A 27,191-nucleotide genomic window follows, 5' to 3' on the forward strand; every position below is an offset into this window, starting at 1 on the left:
TGCAGTCTTCAGGTGTGGTTTCTCATGCCGTCGTCCTCTCCGGAACTTTATTTGGTATTTTGCTTAAAGGATATCCAACTAATTGCAAAATTTTTAGTATGAATCACTTAATAACTAATCCCTTGACTAGTTTACTTACCTTGCCCCAGCTCTGTGCCAATAACAATTGTAAGTTGTTTTCGTTGTTCGTGTAGTGAAAGAGTAATAACGTTTATTCATTCTTAACATCCAATTGAACCCTGTCAAGAACGTGATGTATTAAAGTGTTGGTGGTAGACAGAGTAATCGTGGTGGTTGTAAAACTCTTTGCGTATGTCAGAAAATATAACTACTCACATATACATAGTTATTTTCATAATGCTAAAGCCAATTGAACCCTGTCAACAATGTGATGTATTAAAATGCTCGTGGTAGCCACAAATCCACTGCGAGATTTTGGACAAGTTTTTCGAATGGCAGCTGGAGCATATGTATGCCAGTGCTTTTGTGCATGAAGTTAAAGCCATTTAATTTCCAAGCACTACACAATGCAGGCCATCACAAAAAAAGAATAAAATATACGCGGATCGTTGTTGTAGTTGGTTTATGCTGCTTTATTTTTGACAAAACTTATATTTAAAAATGTTTCAAATTTCTTTACATTTGATGTGTGTGAGAAGCAGGACGAGACCTAAGTATTTGTATCTTTGCCAAGGCAACCAAAAATAAAAACGAAAACTCCAATCGAATTGAGAAAAGAATGAAATGTAAAAACGAACACAAGAGCAGCTGAGTGCACAAGTATGACGACAGAAATCCAGTAAAGTTTCCTCTTCAATGTTTGATGTGTGATGTATGTATGTATACATATGCAGCTTGCATGTTGGTTCGAATGTGTGCCGAAGACAAGTCTTTGCAATTGTGGCTTTACTTTTGGGTTTGAATCGAATGCAATCCAATCCATCTATCCATCCATCCATCCAGTTGAACGTCCATCTTTTGGTACAAGACCATACGACCAAACATCCGTCTGTCTCTCCATGCCAAGTTGTTTCTGTGCCTTTAACCACATAATGCCTTACCAGGCAATTGATCTAATGTACATACACACAAGCATTTGTTCATGTTTAAGTATATACTTTATACACACACACACACGCACACTCATATCATACGTTCAATCAGTAGGACACACTAACACAAATATGCAGGAGTACAGCTGAATGCAATCTGGGTTGTAAGGCAAGGCGAGCTGAAGTTGTGCACCATTTTAGCTGGGTGTGGTTGGTTGTACAATAGTAATTCTCTATTTAATATTTGCTGCAGAAATTGTGTATCTACGATACACCCCAGTGTATATAATAAATGTGCATGCCAATGTGTGCATGTGTGTGTGTGTGTGCTGATGTTTATTTGATGTTGTAATGGACAGAACTTCCTAGGAAGACTGTGCTGCTGCTCTGATATCTGCTTCTGATGGTACGACGGGTGCCCGCACTTCAATTCCGCGCACAGGCTGTCGGTCCAAATGATGTACTACTTTGTACACTTCACTTCTATTCAAGTCGATTTTCTTTTCGGGCTTTTGATACTTTAAAAAGTTGACTCTACCATCATTGTATTTGTACAGTCGAAGGAGGGCCGAATGACGATTTGGCGTTCCAGATGTTTGGTTATTTTTTTTTTTTTGTTGTTGTTGGTTGATTTTCATTGTACATTTGGAAATAAAATAAAAATAATGAAAATGTTTTATTATTAAACCAGAGAGCAAAATAGCAGATTAATAACGAGAGCAATAAATATGTTTAATGGAAGTCATATAAAAACAAATGAAAAAAGATGGTTATGTATCATCGACAGGGCCGATCATTTGAGTAATCAGAGCAATCATGGTGTAAAGGCAAAAGCATTTGATTAGGGAATTACATTTTCAAAAAAAAAAAAAAAAAAAAAAAATCCTCCAAATAGAACCAGTAAGGAAAGGTCAAAAGTCGGGCGGGGCCGACTATATGATACCCAATACGTAAAAAAAGTGAAATAGATCATTTCAAAAATGAACCAAATAACATTGGTGTATTGTGCCTTCGATGATTTCAATGAGAATTATATTAAACAAATAAAAAAGCTGCACGTTCGGCCCGTCCGAACTTTGAATACCCACACAATTTGGAAAGAATTTGGCAATTTTAAAAAAATAGAATCCGTTAAAAATTATATTAAAATCTTAAAAATACCGAATGTAGCTGTTGTATTAGGGTCTATACGACGACGACGTCGATCTTTTGTCATAAGCTATTACAATATTGAAATGTGAAACTTGACTTCGGTGAATAATGTGGCAAAAATCATAAAAATACAGAATATCGGGAGGTACCATTATATGGAGGCTATACCAAAACGTGATCTGCACAGACAATTTTCTGTGATAGGCTGTAGCATCCATTACGAACTTCAAATACTAAATTTGAAATAGTTCCGGTAAATAATGTCGCTAAATTCATCAAAATACCGAATATAGGGAGGTACCATTATATGGATGCTATACGAAGACGTAGACCTACATGACCCATTTTCTACGCCGAAAATCCTGCAGACATAATATACATTTGAGCAAAATGTCATCAACCTACTTCATTTCGTTGGGGAAGCTATAGCGATTTCCACAGACGGAGACAATAACCGTCAAATCGGGTGAAGATGTATATCGAAGCTATATAAAAATCTGAACCGATCTTGGTAGAATTTGGCAGATGTATTTTCACGCTGTATCTGATATCTGGTACCAAAGATCATTGTTGTGGAATGCATATTACGCATATGAGATACTTTAACACCAAATCGGATGAAACATATGTATGAGAGTTGTAGCTATATCTGAGCCGATTTTCACCAAATTTGAATTACTTGTTTCTAGGATGAATTTCCGTCAGAATTGCCAAAATTCAGTACATTTGGGCTGATATTAGCAATATGGTGCACAATAAACCTGATATCGGATAAAGATATATATGGGAGCTATATTCTAATATGATCCGATCTCTATAATGTGTGTCAGAGGTACTTTCGAGCTCAATGAATTATCGGGTACCAAATATCATTCTTATGAAGTGCATATTACACATGAGAGGGACTTAAAACCACAAATCGGATGAAATATATATATGAGAGATATAGCTATATCTTCTAGACTGAATTTGGTCAGATGTGTCAAAATTTACGTCATTTGGACTGATATTGGCCATTTGGTGTACATTTAACCCAAAATCGGTTGAAAATATATATGTGGGCTCTATCTAAATTTGAGCCGATTCTCACCAACTTCAATAGGGTTCATCCTTGGAACAAACAAATATTATTTAAAAAATTAATTTCAATCGGGTAATAACGGACGGATGGACGGACGGGTCCGTCTGTATGTGACATGCATAAATCGACTCAGAAAGTGATCTATGGTGGGTAGGGGTGAAACAAGGCTGGGTTTTTGGAAATTCGGATTAGATTAAAAATCACTAATTTTAGAACCTTTTGGTATTTGTGAACGGATACAGCGAAAATCTTGACTTTTGGTATAAAAGTTAAGTTTGTGAAATAGTGTAAGAGGGGTGTTATGTGTAGTATGTGTAACAATTGTACTAAATGGTACTAAATTCCATACAATTCAAAACATTGGTATTGTGGTCTCTGCTGGTGGGTATTTGGAAATGCTTTCAGTAAGAGTACGAAAGGTGCTAAAGGGTACTAACTTTGCTGTTGCGTGAAGTGATACAGCTTGAAATCTAAAATTTGGCATTAGAATCACTGTTAATTTGGAGGGTTGCAATTTGAAGGTGGTTTTGGAAATACGTACTAAAAAGTACAATATGGTACTAAATTTGGTATAGGGTGAAGGGATAGAGCTGGAATCCCAAAATTTGATATTGAGGTCTGTGTTGGTTTTTTTTTTGAATTGAGATAGATCGAAAATATAATTGATCGAAAATAACTAAGTGGTACTGAAATGGGTGTTGGGTAAACGAATAGAGATGTAATCCTGAAAATTTATAATGATGTCAATGTTAGTGTCACTGATTAAGATATGGAAGTTGTTGTGGGAATGTGTACTGACGTCTCTGTTGTTATCTGAAATTGAGATTCTACAAGGATTTTTATCTATTGCGAGTCTTAAAAACCAAATTTGAAACAATTTCGTAGGTAAATGTGACTAGGATTATCGGTGGGTACCGTTATTTGTGCGCTATAGGAAAACATGGACCTAGATATTCAATTTTCTAACACCGAAGCCGGAAGCCATTATGAACTACAAATACCAATTTTTAGACAAATCCGTGAAAAAAATTGTGGCAATAATAATCAAAATACAGAATATCGGATGGTATCGTTATATGGGGCTATATGACTTATACATACAATATTCCGCCACCAGAGCTAGAACCTTTTATGAGCTACACATACCATTTTTAGACAAATCAAAATACCGAAAATCAGGTGGTGCTGTTATATGGCGGCTATACCAAAACATGAATCGACAATTCTCATTTTCAGTACCAACCATCCTAGTTACAATACAAATTGTGATACCAAATTTTGAAGCTCTACGTTAAATAATGTGGACTGTATCGTGATTCCAACAGATTTAACGGACATCGTTAGATCGACTTAGAATTTTATGATGATCATGAATAAATATACTTCAAGGTTCTACGACGAATATTTAGGGATGTTACAAACGAAACACCATTAAAATATACCCTCCTTTTTAAGGCAGAGGGCATAAAAATAAAGGAAATTGTTTAAAAACGGACTGACTGATACGAATCAATTGATTTTGCCACACGAGTTATTTCATTGGAATATTGCTCTGACGTGTTTTTCTTTTGTATTTAATTAATGCACAATAACTTTGTGATATAATTATATGTTTGTAGGGATATAGGTTAAAATACACCAACGTATGAAAACTGATTTTAATAATTTATTAAAAACGGGTATTATGATAACAATTATTTGTATTTCCAGGGAATTACTTAAGGTTTGTTTGCTTTATAGATTAGATGAAATAAAAATTATACAATTTCATGCAAATAATGCAAAAAAAGAAATGTAAAAATAACAAATCTCAAATATATAATACAAATATACAAAACATGCGAATTTATGTAAATTGTGCATACATACCTCCTCTCCTCTATCTGCTTGACTAAAGACCTTCTTCGATGTTCGCTGAAATGTTTAATAAACGACTAATGAATGGATGAAGGTGTAACTGATTATGATGCATTATCTTAATTAATTTGTTAACATTATGGGGTGGAATTATACACATACATATGTATGCAAAAATGTATATATATCTCGATGGATGCATTGTCTGCAGCGAAATACTACGGTGGTTCATAATTCAAATTTAGTATTGTTTTTAAATTCAGACTTAGAAATGCGAAAAATAATATATTTTCAGCCTGCAAATACGTTTGTAATTATCCCGACCTAAATAACGATTCGGAGCTAGATTACTGACTGGTGAGCAGCTCTCTGTACGCCTATATAAAAGGAAAGTCTTTTGAAACAGCTTTTCATGAGGTGATCAGTTACATTGAAGAAAACATGGCGAAGAAGAACTACACACTGGTGGCTTTTCTTGACACCGAGGGAGCCTTCAGCAATGTGGAGCATAAATTCGCATATAATGCCTTCGCTAGCTACTAAGCTGAATTGCTACAATGCTTAACAAGCTGCTAACTAGTATTCAATTTTAATTCTAATGGTAATAAAAATGTTGGGCACATGTGTTTTTTTACATTAAGGGACAAACTATTATATTGGCCCCATTGCACAGTGGTCGAGGTTGTATGGGAACAGCGGCCAAAAATACTTTTAGTGCAGATATCAATATGAATCTTTGGTTATGGTACCTTGATGGGATAAAAAAAAATATGTGACAAAATGGATATGGTCGGTGCATGTTTTGGCATGGCCCCCTTACAATGTACCTCCTGAAAAAGAGATATTTGCCCAATTCTTGTCACATTTTCATTTTATTTGACATTTACGTTCCAAAGAGTTGAAGAATAATCTTACTGAAAATTATTTGTTAACTTTTTAGCAGTTTCTCGTTCAAAGGGCTTTAATTTTTCGAGATTAATATTGCTTGTAACAATATAGAACACCTGCATATAGGCTGACATTATTGAAATATCCTCTTGCAGTATTCCCGTCTTTTGAAGATCCACTGCCTCCTACTTTTGGCTTATATACAATTAAGCCCATTTCTTCTCGAAATTTCAATTGGATTTTTATACCCTACACAATAAGGTGGTCAGGGTATTATGTCTTTGTGCATTTGTGTGTAACAAGCAAAAGGAAACGAGATAGACCCATAGTTCCTTTTGATGATCTGCATAGAATCACCTTCTGAGTCGACGTCTCTGTCCGTCCGTCCGTCAATCTATGTATTTTTGTAAACAAAGAACAGTTCGCATTTATTGCCCGATCCAGATGAAATTTTGCACAAACCATTTGTTTGGCCCAAGGACAAATCCTATTGAAATTGGAGATAATCGGTCAAAATTTAGATATAGCTCCCATATATATCTTCGTCCGATTTGCCCTTTATTGTGCACCAAACGTGTAATATCAGCCCAAATAGTATGGAATTTTGCACATACAACCAAATTAGGCCTAAAAATAAGTATGCCTAATTTGATCGAAATCGGTTCAGATATAGCTATAGTTCCCATATATATTGTTCATTCGATTTGTTATTTTTATCCTCCGCAGCCGTAATATACACTCTGTAACAACAATATTTGAGGAAATATATCAAATACAGCTCAGAAATATCTTTGCTAAATTTTATCGAGATCGGTTCAGATTTGGATATAGCTCCCGTATATAACTTCGTCCGATTTACATTTTATTGTGCACCAAACGTCCAATATTTGCCCAAATGGGATGGAATTTGGCACTTACGACCGAATTGAAGCAAGTATGTCAAATTTGGTGAAGATCGGTTCAGATATAGCTATAGCTCCCATATATATTGTTCATCCGATTTGTTATATTTGTTACCCACAGCCATAATATGCACGCCGTAACTACGATATTCAGAGAAATATATCAAATACAGCTCAGAAATATTTTTGCCAAATTTTATCGAGATCGGTTCAGATTTGGATATTGATCCCATATATATCTTTATCCGATTTCAAATTAATGGGCAATACAAGTCTGAATTTAAAAGATACAAATGCTTCGGCATATTTAGTCCTCATGTAATTAACATTTTCCCTTTTTTATTCTCTTCACGAAGTGAGCCGTTAAAATGAAGCCATTATTGTTATTATGTTTTCCAAAAATCTTAATAAATATCTGATTTTCATTTTTTGAATTTTGGCCAATGGCAGCGACCAGTGTGCATAGGTAACGTAGTTTGCTTATATTACCTTGTGATAGCTTTTTCGGCTGTTGCAGTTTCCAACACATTAGGCAGGGTAAAAATTGTTTCGAAGAAAATTAGAGCTTCAATAAACTGAATGTGATATTGGAAACCAACATCTTGAATGATTCTTCCCAAAAGAAAATTTGTTACAAATCTTGTTTCGAAGAAAATAATCAAAGACTAAATGTTTACAAAAGTACATACAAACCACCTCATGACGGTGCTCAAGACGAGAATCCACACAAAAATAATTGATTGATTTATTTTGTATAGTAATGACATTGGTTTTTGTCTCAATTCCATATAATTCTCAAGACATAAATGTCTGTCTGTCTGTCCCGATAAGTACTTAACATAGGTCTATTGACCTTTGCATCAGTTCATAAAGATTTTCTTAAAGGTCACCACTCCTTTAGCCTCCCGATTACGTTCATTACAATAAAAAAAATGATTTTAATAAATGAAAAACGAAAAAAAAAACATGAATAAAAATCTTTCTGCAATGAATGACTAATGAAATCCGTATCAGCGTTGGGAATGAGACCACAAAAAAAACAACAACGAAGAAAATGTATATATGTATATTTTACGTACCGAAATGCCAAACGTGTATTGTTCTCACCATTAAAAAAACGATTCCAGTGTTCAATCTACAATAAAAATGAAATGAAAAAAGGAAAAAACACAGACGCAGACATTAAATACAAACAAACAAACAAACACATACATACATGATGTATACTAGGAAACCAAAGGAAAACCAAATAAAGAAGAAGAACACAAAAGACAAATCTCACAAATTAAAGGGAAATTATTATGTGAATTGTAGAAAGACTATTTTTAACATATACCTTTATGATTTCTTCTCTGGCGTTAAAACACACCACCGTATTTCTATATATTTTAGTAAGTACAGGTACAGGTCTCTTTTATTGTCTAATTGAGATAGAATTTCCTCAGTAATTTTTCGCCAAAAACTAATCTCGGTATACAAAGTTGGTTCTCGTTAAACATCATTTACTCTGCACGTCTCTTAAATTATCGCCAATATCATTCCTTCGAAGTGCCTTTTCGACTACTCGTTTCTCCATCGATTTCTATGATATTCATCATTCAAAAATTAAGTAAAAATTTAAAATGATTAGACATTGCCAGCCAACAATATGTTATGAATCTCTTACAACTTTCAGAACACACCTCGTATCTGAAGTTAAATATAGACGTTAATGACAATTTTAAAGCGTTTTAACACTCCGCCATAGTATATGTATATGGCATCGTAATGCATCCAAGTAGTAATTTACAATCAATAAAACAGCAATTTTATTGCGATATAGTCAATTCTGTGCGTCTTTTAGTAGCAAGTATTTATAGCCATTGAGATGGATGGCCAATAATTGGCGCAGATGTGTGTTTTTTCATAGGCCATGGAAAAATATAAATAATTTTGGTGTCCGTTTTCTGGCCTTTCCCCATATAACAGTTTTTTCCGATTGTAAAGTATTTCCCACATAAAGGCTACCTTTGATTTTTGGGCTACAATAATAATCGGGTCACCCCACAAAAAAATACTTATTAACCAGTAAGGAAAGGTCGAAAGTTGGGCGGGACCGACTGTATGATACCTTCCACCACTATGCGTATTTAGTAGAGGTCACGTAACAAAAAAGTTTATAGTGGGAACTTATCAGAGTAGAACAATACAGGTAGATGCATCAAAAATTTTTAAATTATTTTTCAGAAATAAATACATTTGTATATGTTTTCCTATACAACGCTAATCGGAGGTTGCTATGATATGCATTTGTTAAGAATTTTTAAAAACTTGAATAATTTTTCATAAAAAAAATTCAATTGCAAAATTGGTTAGACAGTTCAGCTGTCTCGATGCGACTACATGTATTATTTTACCATGGAATTTATGTGAAGTAGATCAAACCAACTATGAACCAAATAACATTGCTATACAGGGTGAGATAAAATAGCTGCAACAAAGTCAAGCGCCATAATTTTTACAATTTTTTTAAATCTTATTGAATGAAAGCAAAAATGTCGGAAATAGCATAGCACAGAAAGCAAATTTTAGAATAAGTTTAGATTTGTTCGAATTGGTCACCTTTGGTACGAATTATGGCCTTCAGACGGCCAATGAAACCGTCACACTCTACCCGAATGTTGCTCTGTGGTATTTTGGTCCATTCCCGGCGAAGCGTTTGCTTGAGGTAATCGGCACTTTGGTATTTTTTAGTACCAATCTTGCTTTCCAAAATACTTCATACGCAATAGTAAAAAGGACTGGCATCCGGAGATTTTGGTGGCCATTGTGCGCTGGAAATAAAGCGAGGAACCTCATTTTGCTGAGTCCTGTTGGAATGTCCAAGTTCTGCGACCAAAATGTTTGCGTGCCCAAGGCTTTAATACACCCTCCAGAATATTTTCGCGATAATATTCGGCATTTACTCTGATGGCACGGAGAGCGATCATTAGCTGTTATGGCTGCCCATACCATCATCTTGGCCGGCGCCTAAATTCTGGTGGCCAACCGAAGATGCACATTTTCAGCTGACCTCTTTGGCAAGTAAATACAATTATTTTCTTTGTTTACCACGGAGAGCGACCATCGGCTGTTATGGCGGCCCACACCTTCACCATGGCCGGCGCTTGAGTTCTGGTGGCCAATCGAAGGTGCACATTTTCAGCTGACCTCTTTGGCAAGTAAACACGATTATTTTCTTTGTTTACCACGGAGAGCGACCATCGGCTGTTATGGCGGCCTACACTTTCACCATGGCCGGCGCTTGAGTTCTAGTGGTCAACCGAAGGTGCACATTTTCAGCTGACCTCTTTGGCAAGTAAACACTTTAATTTCGTTTGTTTACAAACTGCTAGACAACGTATGTTTTCTCATCAGAGAAAACTAAATTCGGGAGTTCACCCCTTTCGGCCAAGCGAAGCAACTTTTTGAGTCTATTTCCTTTTTTGCGGTGTAAGCTCTTGCACTTTTTGGAATTTCAATGGCTATTCCCCCATCTAATTTTTCAATATTTGCCAAATGGGATATTGCGATATGTTCAGCTCACGAGCCATTTTTCGGCCGCTGGCAGAGGCATTTTCGAGCAGCATCTGATGTCCGGTATTAAATATTAATGTTGTAGAGTTCATATTATGTATGTGAGGGACTTGAAACTACAAATGGGATGAAACATATATATGACAGCTATAGGTATATATGAGCCAAATTTGAAGCACTAGCTTTAGTCCATATGGCCTGATATTAGCCATTTGTTGCACGAAAAACGTGAAAACGAGTAAAGATATAATGGGAACTACGTCTAAATCTGAACCGATCTTGACAAAATTTTAGGCACTTGTTTCGGAACTGTGTCTGATATATGGTACCAAATACATATCTTATTGTGTGCTTATTACGCATGTGAGGGACTTAAAACCCCCAATCGGATGAAACAAACACCTAAATTGACGTACGTGTTTCCACGATGAATTCAGTCGGAATTGCCAGAATTCCGGCCATTAGGGCTGATATTAGCTATTTGGTGCAAAAAAACTTGATATAGAATAAAGATATATATATATGGGAGCTATATCCTAATCTGATCCGATCTTGATCAAATTTGATAGAGGTATTTTTGAGCTCTATAAGTTATCTGGTACCCAATGTCATTATTGTGAATTGCATATTACGAATTAAAATCCCAAATCGGTTGAAACATACACATATACGCTAAATACTTTTCTTTGAAAATTTCGAACATTTTCGGGGAAAGTACCGGGAGAAGTGGACGGATATTTCCCCTCTCCATACTCGTCTAAGGTTGGACAAAGATCTTATGATGTACCGAGTTTGGACAAAATCAAATTCTCGTGCACAGAGTGTGATATGGCTGGATCGACTCCAAATATCCCAAAACGGATTTCGTCCAAGGAGACCTAAGGTCTAAAACTGTTATTTCGATAAGTCACGTTTTGGCGTTTTGACAAAATCGAATTCTCGTGCACAGAGAGTAACATGGCTAGATTGACTCCAAATATTCCAAAACGGATTTCGTCCAAGGAGACCTAAGGTCTAAAACTGTTATTTCGATAAATCACGTTTTGGCGGGATCAAATGATACATGCCCTCTGTATAACTCAGTGTATAATGAAATAGGTTTAAGGTTTTGCTAACGTATCCATGTTTTCCATGAAGGTTCTCCCCGATTTTAGTTATTTTTATGGATACACTTACTTCGCACGAAATCGAAATCCACGGTCGTTCCTCCAAATTTAAGTATTTTTTGGGATTTCGTTTTATTTTTATCCACATTTATGTAAAATTTCGACTTCTTCACGGATATTGAACATCGTAGCACAAAGTTTTTGTTACGGGTCCATGTTACAGTACAGTATTTGCAGAAGTCTAGATAGAAGTCCTCGATATTTGGAAACAGTAACAAACGTATTGACATTCATGAACAAAAAAAAGGTTTTGTAATTAAAATTCCAAATGAGCATATCCGTGCATATTTTAAAATATTTTTATTCCCTCATGTTGGAGGGTATTAAATTTAGGCATAGGCCAACCTAACGCTATTTTTTCATGTTTTTTTTTTTTCTCTTTCTTTGTAATCATTGAAAGTTACAGGATATACACAAAATTCAAAAGCATGTATAATAATTATATAATGTAATTTTTAATTACATGATATAGCCTATATTTTTAAAATAAAAGTTAAATTTCCAGGAATAAAAGAAAATAAAAAAATGTTTGCCTATATTATACACACAACGTAAGAATTTCCATTACCTGCTATTTATCTTGTGGCGGCTCATCTGAAACCTTATATAAGATAATTATATTTCACGAGAGTACTGACTGCTGCATTAAATACGTGTTCACAAGAGGTTGTGATTGTAAGGATGCTTTTTTGGCGCATGGGAAAACATGGTAAATAATAATAAAATTAAGGGATTGAACTGTTTGTTGTTTTTCCTCTTTTGGAAATTAATTACAAAGATATATGAGAATTTTACTCAAAAGCGTATTCTGGCATATACGCTGCATATGGATGTCTGTGTGTGTGTGTGTGTGAAGTTTATACAAAGCGTTAAAACGGATATGGGTTGTTGGATGCACATGAATTATGTTGTAATAAAAATACCTTTACCTTTGATATTTGTAAACATTTTTAACGAACAAGAAATTAAAGTTAAATTTAAGATAAAGAAAAACAAGTTATGCAAATGCTTGTAAAATATTAAAATCATCAAAACAATTCAAATGCAAGAAAATTCAATCAAAAAAATTTTATAATTTCATATTTAAGACATACTTTCGAAATCAAATGTAACAAAAAAAATGTTAAATGTACCTGTTCGAGTCTGTATCGTGATGGAAGCTTTCAGACGAACACCTTTTAGTGTCGGTTGAATAATGAAACCATGACAGATATTTCGAAAGAAATGCAAATGAAAAATGAAAATAATTATTTGATGAGTGCGTGAAGTAAATGTTGATTCTGTTGCAAATGTCAATCGAACAATAAACTTGTGGGTACTCTTGTGACAAAGGCAATTTAATAAAATACAAAAGTTATCTTGCGTTTCAAGGAACACTACATTTTTAAGTCAATAATTTTGCCATGCCATTACCCACAAGCTTAAACGATTGTCATTTTAGTTAATGACACTCAGAAAACTTAAATATGGAGTCGAATATTATAGAGAAAGAGAGAAGAAAATAGTGTAAAGCTCAACTTGATGAAACCCATTAACATTTTTGTAACTATTGTTATGCCCTCTATTTGGAAGAGAAAATAGCACTTTCCTCTGTCTATACATAATTTCGTCTATGCTTCATCTACTCATGGCTTTAGAGTTTATTTATATTTTATTTAATTTAATTTAAAATTTTTAAGAATTTAATTCTTTTTGCGCAGTATTTCATTTTTTTTAAACAAAGACTTATTATTTTTGGGCTAACTTACTCATAGTCTCCAAATGTTGAAATATGCCATTCCGTGTAATGCCTCAGGTAAATGGTAGAGCAATTGTCAAAAACATTTGAATGTGTTTTTTATACCCTGCACCACATAGTGGTAAGGGGTTTATGTATTTTTGCATTTGTTTGTAACATGGAGAATAAAGTGACCCATAGCTTCTTTTGAGGATCTTCATAGAATCACTTGCATGCACATATACTTTTGTGAAGAAAAATCAGGTCGCATTTATTATCCGATCGAGATGAAATTTTCCAAATAATATTTGTTTGGCCCAAGAACGAACTATTGAAATTGGTGAGAATGATAATATATCTTCAACCGATATCGGGTTAATTGTGCACCAATTTGTTAATATCAGCCCAAATGATCTGAATTTTGGTACATCCGACCGACATTAGTCCAGAACCAAGTACTTCAAATTTGGTGAAAAACGGTTTAGATATAGCCATAGCTCGCATATATATTTCAACCGATTTGGGGCTTAAGTCCCTCACATATGTAATATGTACTCCACAAGAATGATATTTGGTACCAGACCAGAAATATTTTTTTAAAATTTGGACAAGATCGGTTTGGATATGGATATAGTTCCCATATATATCTTTATCCGATTTCAGGTTTTTTGTTCAGCAAGTGGCTAATATCAGCCCAAATGAACTGAAACATGTAATTCATAGCTCTCATCCGATTTGATGTTAAATTCCGCACATGCGTAACATGCACTCCACAACAGTGATATTTGATACTGGGCATCAGATACAACTCGAATATACCTCTGCCACATTTTTTCAAGATCGGTTAAGATTTTGATACAGTTTCGATATACATATTCATCCGATTTTAGGGTAATTGCTCACCATATATGTAATATCAGCCCAAATTGAATAGATTTTTTCATATTCAACCGAATTTCACCCTTTGGTGAAACTCGGTCCTAGTGCTCGAATAAATATTTTTAATGTGATCCCTATCATATCATATCATGCTTTACACAGCAAATTTTGGATTATCATATCCATTTTTGTATTTTTCTTAATTTGGTAAAGATTTTTCGATATGCCAAGTTTGGGCTATACAGGGTACTTCCTTTGGAAAACTTTACACTATTTACGATTGTAGTACCAATTCAAGCTTAGAAGGCCTCGAAATGAAGCAAATTTCCTCCCATACCACGCTTTTCCGGGAGTCTGGATGTAGTGATTCCTAGCAAAAGTAAAGCAATATTGACAAAAACTGAAAAAAAAAGAAGAAAACAGTAACATCAGCAGAAATGGTTCGAAAAGTAAAGGAGCGAATTGATCTAAACCCGCGCCGCAGTGGCCGGAAAATGTTTCGTTAGCTGAACATATCGCAATATTCCATTCGGAAAATATTGAAAAATGAGCTCGGGGTAAAGCCATTGAAATTCCAAAAAGTGCAAAAACTTACACCGCAACAACAAGAAAATAGACTCAAAAGAGCTAAAGAGTTGTTTCGCTTCGCCAAAAGTGGTGAACTGCCAAATTTGGTTTTCTCCGATGAGAAAACATTCGTTGTCCAGCATTTTGTAAACAATGATCATGTTAACTTGACAAAGAGGTCTGCTCAAAATGTGCACCTTCGGTTGGCCACCAGAACTCAAGCGCCGGCTATGGTGATGGTGTGGGCCGCCATTACAGCCGATGGTCGCTTTCCGCTCGTATTAATCGAACGTGACATTAGAATAAATGCCGAATATTATAGCGAAGATATTCTGAAGGGTGTATTAAAGCCTTGGGCACGCAAACATTTTGGCCGCAGACCTTGGGCATTCCAACAGGACTCAGCACCACCGCAGTCAGCACGCACCACCCGAGAATGGTCACAAAATGAGGTTCCTCGCCTCATTTCCAGCACAATGGTCACCAAAATCTCCGGATACCAATCCGTTGGAAAATTGTGTCTGGAGTATTTTGGAAAGCAAGATTGGCACTAAAAATACTAAAGTGTCGATCAGCTCAAGCAAGCATCCCATATTTGGCACCACTTTTTATTGTTGTGGAGCGCATATTACGAATTTGAGGAAGTTTAACACCAAATCGAATGAAACTTATATATACATGGGAGCTACAGCTATATCTGGACCTCTTTTTACCAAATTTGAAGTACTTGCTTTACATTTTACCATATGTAGAAAAAGGACCAAAACCCTATGATGATTCATTTGATGGTTGTAATGTTCGTTTAAAAACGGCTCGTAATGCTGGTAAAATCCAAATATTCCAAGATATATTTATCCGAAAATCTTGAAAAGGGGGGGAATTTGACCCATTTGAATGGAGTTTTTAATTAAATTAAAAATAGAGCAAAACAGACCCATTTGGTGACTCGTTTGGGGGTTTCAATTTTCGTTTAAGAAACTGCTCGTAAAATCCAAATATTTCAAGGAATATTAATCCGAAAATTTTAAAATTAATGAAGGGAGTATTTATCCATATTTTTCAAAAAGGATCAAAAATGACCTCTTTGGTAACTTGTTTGGGGGTTACAATTTTGCTCTTATATGTCTAAAATGAAAAAGTACTATTTAACCGAAATTTTCAAAAAAAAAAAATATTCAAATAAGATATGGAGGGGGATTTGCCCCTCTGGTTATATTACCTCGTGATATAAACTTAAAAAATGCTAATACTCTTGTCTTCTACCTTTAGTTCTACTTCCATAATATACTTTTTTATTGCTCTATTTATTGAAATTTTTCAATCTTGTTATCAAAATTTTAAGTTTCCCCTATGGTGGATGAGATTTAATGTTCGGCTCCTTGTGTGGTTTATTTGAAACGTTTTTTAGAACTATTACTTTTTCCCGAATTTATTATATTTTTTCATTTCGGTGACATTTTTCCTTGCAATTTTTATTCATAAAACACGCTATCGTGCCAATGTTTGTCCTCCACAATCTTCACCGTACATTGGATTCATCCTCGCCAGAACTTTACACCATTTACAATTTGTGTTGTGTAATTTATCCGAGTGTTATTATTTTATAAAGTGAAATAAGATTTATGAAACGCATGAAGGTAAAATGAAAATAAATGAAGGGCGGCTAGAAATGATAAAAATGGAAAATATGAGCAGGCTGCACAGACTGAGGGGAAGGCGTCATCATCGTCAGCAGATAAATGAAATGAAAAACTGAGATGTTTATCATGGGCGAGGCATCATGTTTTAGCTTGGATGAAATTGTATTTCTCCTCTCCTGTGGCACTGGTCGGAGGGTAATATTAATGACTGGCCTTTGCGAAAAAGGCAAAAATCGCTTGCGCTGGTGAATGACACTAGCCACCTTTCCAAGCATCCGTGTCTAGCAGTGAACAGCACCAACAACAATTTACATTCAGTTGTGAGGGAAATTTTAAATGAAATTTCCTTGGAGAAATTAATGCCGACATACACACACAGAGACAGACTGACAGACACAACTATAAATGCCAAGAAATCGTGGAATAGATGCTTCGCTAAATTAACGGACGCTACAATGTTTAGATGACAAGTGGATGTTAAGACAGACAGACAGACCGACAGAGAGATAGACAGATACCGATGCTCTTAAGATAAATATGAATTAATAATAAAAACAATTACCCCAAAGTGGAGCCGGTAATAAGCTCTGCCTGAGCACTTAATATCTCGGCAATGAATTCATCATTGTAGGCATCCTTAGGACGATACCAGCGACGACCACCGGGCAATACCAAGGGACGATCCGAGGCTGGTGTTAAGGGCCCAAAAGCTCGTTTTGACCGCTTAGGATTACTCTTGCGCTCCAAATGTTCCTCCAGCTCGCCAATGACTTCGTGTTTGTGGTCCTTTTAAATTGGTGAGGGGGTGGGTTTGTGTAGCCGAGGTGTCATGTTTTATTATATTTTTTATTTTTATTATTTTTTTTTGTGATTTTAGTTTTTGTTTTGTATTTTTTTTTTTTAGTGACAGAATTCCAATTTATTTATTTTTTTTTTTTTAATTTCATTCATGTTTTTTCAGTTGATTAGTTAACATTTTTCAATATGGCGGAATTATTATAAATTTTCATGTGTTTTTGTTCAATTATGAAAGTAGCCAAGCAACAAATTTTCATTGGAATTAGTTATATTTGTTGATTTTTTATTTCGATTACAGTAATGAATTGAATAAAGCGTATTTATTAAAAAAAATATTTCGTTTAATTTTTATTTGTTTAGCATGAAATAAAAATAACAAAAGAAAAAAGGAAAAAAAAAATGAAAAATATCAATAATGAGGCAAAAAAGAAAGTTAAACAAATTATTATTTAATTTTTAATATTTTATTTAAAACAAAACAAACTAGTATTAAATCGTTTTTGTGATTGCAACAAAGTTTTCTATTTTTTTTACAAAAGCCGTTGTTATGTTTTAACAATTGGTTATTGATGTGGAGATTATATGAGGCTTTCAATCGTCCTATGTCTTTGTATTTTTATATGTTTTTGTACTTTAGATTTCGAAATGTACTCTGTGCTGTAAAAATTAAAGAAAAATCTTCGATTTGTATTTCTTTGAGATAAATAATTATTAAGGTTAGATAGCACAAGAAAAAATTATAGAGTTTGTGATTTGAAATTATTTTTATATAGAAATGAATAGAACGCTGTTTTATTAATAATTATCAGAAACAAAATGATGAAGTAAAGCATTGTAACAAATGCGGAAAACTAATTGACAAATGCTTCCCTATAGTGTTATACAAGGTGGCGCAAAAGTAATTCTCCTATCAAAAAATGTTATAGATTTTTCGATTCCTCATTTTATTGGCCTCTTATTTACGGCCGAAAAAACATCGGAATGTCTGTCAAGTACATATGCATGTACAAGGTAGCGCAAATGTAAACTTCTGGGAACCTCCAGCCAATTTTATACTTCAAGGATTGTCATCTAATGTGGCATAAATCACCAAATTACGAATATAGGAAGGTCCATTGCATGGGAGATATACGAAAACGTAGGCCTTTATATACATTGACATTACATTGTTTCGTCACGGGGGCTAGAACTCATTACGAACAACAAGTGTCACTTTTTAGAGAAATTCCTAAAAAATGTGACTTAAACCATCATACTACCCAATATCAAGAGGTCCGTTACACGGGGGCTATACAAAAACTTGGATCTTTATGTACAATGCACCGCCAGCGGAGCTGAAACCCATTACGAACTACAAACACAATTTTTTAGACAAATCCGTGAAAAAATGTGGCGAAAATCAAAATACCGAATATCGGGAGGTACCGTTATATGACGGCTACACCAAAACGTGGAACTTTTTATATAGAATCTTTCGCCACTGGAGCTAAAACCCATTACAAACTACAAATACCAATTTTAAGACAAATCCGTAAAAAATGTCACTAAAACCATCAACATTTGAGACAATTCTATTCAAAAATGGAAAAAAATTGTGGCTTCCTATCGTAGTTCGTTTTGACTCCAGCGTGGTTACAACCGATGGACGATAGAGCTAAATCGCCTTAGAATTTTATGCTGATCAAGAATATATACACATTGTTAGGTCTAAAATTATTATTTCGATGACTTACAAGCGGAATGTCGAACTTAATATACCCTCCATACTTTGTATTGTGGAGGGTATAAAACAGCAGTAAGTTCGGCCGGACCGAAATCTGAACACCCACCACAATTTTTAACGAATTTGGAAATTAAAAAAATTTGTTCAAAATACCGAATATAACCGTTATATGTGGGTCTATACGAAGACGTGGACCTGCATAGGCAACTTTTGTCATAAGCCATTACAATATTTAAATACCAAACTTGAAAAAAAAATCCGGTAAATAATGTAGCTAAAATCGACATTTGTATTGTACTGATATATGGGGCCCATACGAAGTCCTGAACCTGCATACACAACTTTCTGTCACAGGCTGTAATAATCATTAGGAACTTCAGATACAAAATTTCAAACAATTTCGGTGAATATTGTACCTACAAATATATGGGGCCTATACGAAGACCTGGACCTACATAGATAATTTTCTTGCATAGGCCATTACGAACTCTAAATACGAAGTATGAAACAATTTCGGTGAATAATGTAGCTTAAATCATCAAAATACCGAATATTGGGAGGTACCGTTATATGGAGGTTATTCTAAGACGTGGGCCTGCATGTGCAATTTTTTGTCATAGGCTGTAGTACCCATTTCGAATTCTAAATGCGAAATTTGAAACAACTCCGGTTAATATGGTCCAGGGGGTAAAGTACTCAGAAGGAACTCCTTTTGTGGATTTTCAGACAATTTCATTGCAAAATTTGGCTACAATCATCAAAATACCAAATATCGGGGGTAGCGTTATATGGGAGCTATTCGATATAGTGGACCGATGTAGCCCATCTTCGAACTTGACCTGACTGCAGACAAAAGACTGATCTGTGCAACAATTTAGCTTCAAATTTTAATTCGTTTTGAATCTATCGTGATTACAACAGACGGACAAACGGACGGACGGACAGGGCTAAATCGTCTTAGAGATTTATTCTAATCAAGAGTATACATACTTTGTTATGTCTAAAATTAATATTTCCATGAGTTACAAGCGGACTTCATATACCCTCCATACTATGTGTGGTAGAGGGTACAACAACGAATGAAGAAAGACAGGAAAAGACCTCTCGTTTAGAAAAATGGATTTTATTACATAATCACGCCAAAATTGTGTGCTTATAATGGAGATTCAAAAAGAACATCTAAATCCGGTTGGCGTACAAGTAAAAAACCATTAAGTTCGGCCGGACCGAACTTTTAATACCTTCCACCTTAGGGTAAAGGAAACATTTTTACATAAAAGTATCTGAATTCAAGCGTGTTTCACTTTAAACGTCATATACCAGTAAGACCCGTTGCATATTGCAGTTAAACTTATCTAAAAACCGTGAAGTGTGTGAGGCCGTTATATGGGGCCATACCAAAATGGGAACCTCTATAGATATTTTATACTTCAAGGATTGTCATGTATCAAATATTCTAAAATACAAAATTTGAAACAAGTATGTTGGTAAATGTGATAAGGTTTATCAAAATACTGAATATCGGTGGGTATCGTTATAAGTGCGCTATAGGAAAATGTGGAACTAAATATTCAACGTTCTGCCACAGGGCTAGAACCCATTATGAACTAAAAATGCCAACTCTTATCAAAATATCGAATGTCGTCAGGTATCGTTATATGGAGGCTACACCGAAATGTGAAGCTATACACACAATGTTTCGCCATACGAGCTGGAACCCATCATGACCAACAAATTCCAATTTTTAGACAAATCCGTGAAAAAATGTGGCGAAAATCATCGAAATACCGAATATCGAAAGGTACAGTTATATGGGGGCTATGCCAAAACGTGGGCCTATACATACAATGTTTTCCCACAAGAGGGAACCCATTGTACCCTACAAATACAAATTTTTAGATAAATCCATGGGAAAATGTGGCAAAAATCATCAAAATACTGAATGGAGGTACCGTTATATGGGGGCTGTACCAAAACGTGAACCTATACATACAATGTTTCACCATACGAGCTAGAACCCATCATGACCTACAAATACCAATTTTTAGACAAATCCGTCCAAAATGTGCAAAAATCAACAAAATACCGAATATCAAAAGGTACAGTTAAATGGGGGCTATGCCAAAACGTGAACCGATATATCTCATTTTCAATACCAACCATCCTATCTACAATACAATTAGTTCTGCTAAATATTGACGCTCTACGTCAGATAATGAGGGCTGTATCGTGATTTCAACAGACTGACGGACATCGTTAAATCAACTTAGAATTTTATGCCGATTATGAATATATATACTTTATGGGGTCTACGACGAATATTTAGGGATGCTACAAACGGAATCGCAAAGGTTAGCAATTTTTACAACAACTTGCCCACCATACCCTCCTTTCCAAGGTGGAATAATGGTGATATTTGTTTTTCGGAAATAGAATAGGAAACTTATAAAATAACATAAACTGAATTTATTTCGTATTCGTTTTAAATTAGGTTTTCGTTCTTATTTTCCAAAAACAGAATTAAATAATACTATATTTTAAGGGGTTTCAGTTGATTTTTTATGATAACAGATTTTTTTTTAAAAAAACAAATTTGCCAATAGTTCTTAATCCTACCGTATATCTCAAGATGGTTTAACCACCTGGAAACATAATATATTTTGTCAGGATAATTTAGCAACACAAACGCAATATTTTCCGACTCTGACTCTAGCAAAATTTTCTTACTCCAACTCCGCAACCCTGGTCATAATTTTTTTTCTAATTTTTTTTAATCTGCAAGATTCAAGCTTGCTATTTGATTTGTTAACCATTAGCTATTTTAAAATAAAACAAACAACAAATAATAAACACCAACTTTCCACTTATTCTCAACTTTGAGACATTTAAACTCCTTTTGTATTGGCTGAAACAAGAACTTCTCCTTACATATGACAACAACTTGCCCACTATTCTATCAAATTTCGAAATATGCTATAGCCAAATACCATTCCAATTAAAGCTTAACTAACAAAGCAAACACTTTTCCTTTGAATTAACAAAGCTGTTCAAATCGAGTTCAAATTATTTTGTAATTAATTTGAAATGCAATCGCACAAATTCCTAATCAAATTATTTAAATAATTATCTGTCTTTCGGTGACACATTGACCTGTCAAGATTAAAATATTAAAGTTAATTGTCATGACGAATGTATAAATCTAATTGGGGTTGCATTCAATGATGCTTCTCATCGTCATGGCGGTATGAGAAATCTCGGAAAAACAAACAAAAATAAAAAAATGGAAAAGGGGGACAATTTATCACCACAAAAAGCTGAGGATAGATACAATAAAAATCTAAAAATTTGTTACAAAGCGACAGAAAGAAAGAGAAAATAGTAAGCGACGACGACAACAACAACAACATACACTAATGTTTGTCAGTATTGTTTGCTAAATAACATACCTTTTGTTTTTTTAATTTCTGTTCATCCTCCATCTGTTGGGTCTCCTCTGAAACCGTCCCGGAGCTGAAGGTGGAAGTCACTTCCTTTTGGTTAATTGGATTCTTGTCAATTGTATCACGCGCTTCATTAGTGTCATTCGCAATTTGTTCGTTGGCTTTATTATCCTGCTCTTGCTGTTGGCTGAGGGCATTGATGTTGCTACCATCATCCTTCTCTCCTGATTCATGACATTTATCTGATTCGTTGTCATTCGCCTTAATATCCGTATTTTTACCATCTGCACAAAGTGAGAAAGGCAAAAGCGATGAACACCATCAGAAAGAAACCAAGCCAAGGGAAAGTATAAAAAAAGTGTGCAAGAAAACAAAAAAATAACGAAGAAAATAAATATTAGGTAAGCTGCGAAAAGGGACGACGACGAAAACGACGACATGGAGCACAAAAATGATTTAATTCAGGCGAAATATAATGAAGAAAAAAAATGACGTTCATATTCATTTGCTGTAATTTCCTTCGGTGTTTCAAACGCTGAGAAATTGTCCGTTAGATATTACACTTATATATATTTTCGTTTTATTTCATTTTTCTGTGGTCATTTTCTGTTACTTGCACAGATTTGTCAATTATGTTGGGACATTCCATTTCTTGAGTATTATATAATGAAATTATGAGTTGTTTTTAATATTTTTCTTTAAAATTAGCATATTCAATCATGAATAGCCTTTACATAATAAGGTAATTAAAATAAGTAAAACATAACCCAACATAAGTGAAACATAACCGATAGAAATGATAAACTACTAAATATTTATCTCTGAAATACATATATATGTAATTTTCTCTTATGAAGAAAAGTTCCATGAACGTATTGAAATGTTTGGTGGATCTAGGACCATCATTTCGAGGAGTCACAATTTTTGACATAAGTTAATGTATGACTCCATTTCTACATTTGCAAGCGCGCTTGAAAGAAAAAAACAAATATTTTGATATGTTTAAAATCCAAAAAAAAAATTTCAAAAATCTCGGTTCAGGGATCGATTTACTTTAAATAATTCAGTGATCCAAATGTCGGATCAAAATAATGGTGGTATGCCAGAACCCTGTGCAATTTATTTGAGGTTAATTTCACCTGCTTTAGAAAATCCACCAAAATATCCGGATACCAATCCGTTGGACTATTGTGTCTGGAGTATTTTGGAAAAAAAATACCGAAATGTCTTTCACCTCAAGCAAGCGCTTCGCAGGTAATGGGTCAAAATACCGCAGAGAAACATTCGGGCAGCGTGTCACGGTTTCATTGGCCGTTTGAAGGCCATAATTCGTACCAAAGGTGACCAATTTGAACAAGTCTAAATTAATTCTAAAATTTGATGCTATTTCCGACATTTTTTGCTTTCATTCAATAAGATTTAAAAAAAATGTAAAAATTATGGCGTTAGACTTTGTTGATTTTTTTTTATCTCACCCTGTGTACACTGTTTCGCCAAATACCAATTTTTAGACAAATCCGTGCAAAAATGTTGCAAAATCATCAAAATACCGAATATCGAGAGGTACTGTTATATGGCGGCTATACCAAAACGTGGATCTATATATACAATGTAGATCTGTATATACAATTTTCTTAAAATGTTTTCGAAGAAACTTCTCTAACTAATTCCAAAATTTAGAAAGCTTCGAGTAATATTTAATTGCTTTGTCCAAATATTTTCAGAAATTATAAAACTATTTCCGAATTTCCCAAGAAATTTTGGAATTTTCGGGAAATTTCCCAATTTGGCCTTTTTAAGAGATTTGATAATTTTTTTAAAACGTTCATTCTGAGTTTTATTTTCGAAAACCTTCAGAATGTCTTAATTTTCCTCTAAATTTTTCAATGTTTTTCTTTTTTTTTTTTTGGATTCTGACCGAAATCGTCACAACCTACTTCATTTAGTTAAGATGGTAGCTAGAGTGATTTCCCACAATGGACAGAGAGATTGACGGATATGGCATAAAACAGAATTTTATGCTAATCAGGAATAGATATACTTTGTAGGATCTAAAATAGATATTTCGAGCGGTCATGGCATATTTGGCATGCCTTCCATACTATGGTGAATGGTATAAATACAGTTCAGAGAGAGAGAGCGAGAGAGAGAGAGAGACTGTTAGCTTGAAGTTGTACCCGAGTCGGATAATTTGATTCAAATAATTTCAGAGAAAGTTCTCATATTAAGAAACGCTTGTGTCTTCAATGTGCGAATCTCTGTCTGGCCCTGGTGTAAAAAAACCCAACCACTCTCTCTCTCCCTTTATTCATCTTTTTTTTTTTTTGCACACGAAAGACTACCGATTTTGGGAATGCTTAAGAGGTGGACCCTGTTTTTTCCTTCTTGTAAAAGGAATAAACTTCTCAAATATCGAAATTCGATATAATTTCTACGCTCACTCCCATCTGATATATTCCTAAACTTCTGCCTAATCGGTTCTCTTCCTGTAGCAATATCTCTCATTAAAATTCTGTTCCCCAACCGCCCTCCAAAGTCACTCAATCCAATTGCATGGAATTGCCCACAATAATTACCTGCATTGTCTTCTTCGTTGGTCAATTGCTGTGGTTCATCGTTTCTTTCCAAGCTGATTTCACGTGCCTCCGGGGATTTTTGCTTTTCTTGTTGTAATTTAAATGAGGGTAATAAATCTGCCAATTGACGTGTCACGGTATCCAATGTCGATTGTATGGTACTGGGAAGGTTGGAAAGGGCAGCCAATTGACGTTGAACATCAACCAATTGCCGTTCCAAAGCTAATTCTTCTTCAGTTTTTTCAACTTCGGCAACATTGCTTACTTCTTCTGCTTCTGGCTCGTTAGCTTTATTGTCCTCCTGTGGGCATTCCATTTCTTTCATTTCTGGAGTGGTCTCTTTTTCTTTGTCGGATTTTTCAATCTCCTCCTCTGGCTGGTTGCTTGAGGACTCATCTGCATTTGCGATGTCATCTTTGGAAATAGTTTCTTCCAAATTGGGTACCTCGGTATCAACTGGGGTTGGAGCCTCTGGTTCGGGTTCAGGTTCTGGTTCCGGTTGGGGTTCTTCAACTGGAGGTGGAGGCGTCGGTTCCTTATCAGGTTCCGGTTTTGGCTTTGAATGAAATAAACTGTTCTTCACACACACATAATAACCAAATATGAATCCATGCATTTTACCTGCGGTACTGGTGTCACCGAACGGGATGACCTTGGTGCACCCTTTACAATTTTCACTTTGTAAGCATTTGCAGCACGCCTTTCAGCCTCCAGCTGTTGTTTACTCTTCGGTATGGGACGATCTGGTTTTTGCAAAAACGTGGTCCACCTACGATTCTCCTTCTCCTTTTCAAGTTTGGTCTTGGATGCCTCTTCGCTGAGAGTACGCAACACTTGACTGCTCATGCATACGCCTGGTTTCGGATACAGCCTATAAATATTAATTCTATTTTTTAAGTCAGAACATTAGAATATGAGCAATAAAAACGGTGGTTATACAAACCCTGGATGGTTAAGCTCATTGGCAGCTATTTCCGAGGCATCTGCTAGAACGGCAGCAATTTCTTCTTCTACCAATTTGCGTTCACTTTCCTCGGACAATACCGAGCAGGGCCTATCGTCCTGATCTCCTACGTACTGATCGTCAGCATTGCCCGCTTCTTGGGTGCCGTCGTTTTGCTGTTCATTGTCTTCAGCAGATTCATTTGTTTCGCCAGCTTCCAAGTATGGAGAAAATGGTATGGGAGATTGCGATGGCCGGAATTCCAAAGGATCTTGCAAAAAGACAGTCGACGGACGATATTCCAAAGTTTGACGAGTAAACGGGGATTGTGAACGTCGATTGGTCAACGATTGTTCTGCATTGGTTGTTGGTAGCAAAGAGGTTGAATCCCAAGTGGGTTCGGTGCGGATTGCAGGTATTGGGGATGGAGATCTTACTCTTGTCAATGATTCAGAGGCCTGTTCCGTCATAAGGTATGGTCCTGGAGATTTGGCTTCTAAGCATGGTTCAGTTCCAAGCGGTGGTATGGGAGAAGGTGATCTAACCTTTGGCATGTTAACGGTTGATTGTACCGCCACCACGGCCACAAAACTGGTTGGTGTAATAGGGGAGGGTGACCTTCCCCTTGCAAAAGTTTCCGTGTAGTTCTCAATCGATAAATGTGGCACCGGTGATTTTGCCTCCAAACATGGTTCAGTGCCGAGTGGTGGTATGGGAGACGGTGGTCGTTCACTGGGTAAACTTTCTGCCACAGCCGGCTTTGCAGGAGTAGGAGCAGCTGCAGGAACATTTACAAAACTTGTGGGAAGTCGAGGTTGTTCGGTTACCTCGAGAAAACTGGTTGGAGTTGTGGGTATAGCTTTGTTGGTCGTTGGAAAGTAATTCGGCTTCACATGCTGTTCCTCGTTTTCCCTAAAGGTAGAGCTAGATTACCACAAATGTCACTGCTTTAATGGTTTACTTGCCTTTTGATTCCCAGGAAGAAAACATTACCGCATTTCGTTATCACCTTGTGCGATTCTTCGTGCGTTAATGGAGATGTTGGTGTATCATTAATTCGTACAATCACATCACCGACCTTAAGACCAGCCTCCTGGGCAATGCTACCCTCAGTAACCTGAAATATTTTACAATTATAATGAGGATCATGTAAATGCAATTAAAAGGGAAGTATTTCATGACACACATACACGTACAGAGAGATAGAGAGAGAAATATAAGTAAATCAAAGCAACGTTAGCTTTAAGCATTGCAT

The 27,191-nt window shown here is 35.4% G+C and overlaps 1 protein-coding gene across 4 annotated transcripts in view; it reads right to left on the minus strand.

The window, feature by feature from the left end:
- Positions 1 to 569: 569 nt before the first annotated feature.
- Positions 570 to 27,191, minus strand: part of LOC131800339 (LIM domain-binding protein 3-like) — a 39,641-nt gene continuing 13,019 nt past the window's right edge. For 2 of the 4 annotated variants that reach the window (XM_059131824.1, XM_059131825.1), the window contains exons 3-9: positions 26,902 to 27,053; positions 25,937 to 26,848; positions 25,615 to 25,879; positions 24,994 to 25,549; positions 22,424 to 22,701; positions 17,019 to 17,242; positions 570 to 1,586 (exon numbers count right to left, since the gene is read on the minus strand). In XM_059131824.1, the coding sequence (XP_058987807.1) occupies positions 1,418 to 1,586; positions 17,019 to 17,242; positions 22,424 to 22,701; positions 24,994 to 25,549; positions 25,615 to 25,879; positions 25,937 to 26,848; positions 26,902 to 27,053 (2,556 nt within the window). In that variant the 3' untranslated portion in view covers positions 570 to 1,417. Of the gene's footprint in view, positions 1,587 to 17,018; positions 17,243 to 17,760; positions 17,912 to 22,423; positions 22,702 to 24,993; positions 25,550 to 25,614; positions 25,880 to 25,936; positions 26,849 to 26,901; positions 27,054 to 27,191 lie in introns of those variants that run through there. The other 2 variants (XM_059131826.1, XM_059131827.1) reach the window with 2 other exon arrangements.

This window comes from Musca domestica, unplaced genomic scaffold, assembly GCF_030504385.1.
Source record: "Musca domestica strain aabys unplaced genomic scaffold, Musca_domestica.polishedcontigs.V.1.1 9, whole genome shotgun sequence".
NCBI lineage: Eukaryota > Metazoa > Arthropoda > Insecta > Diptera > Muscidae > Musca > Musca domestica.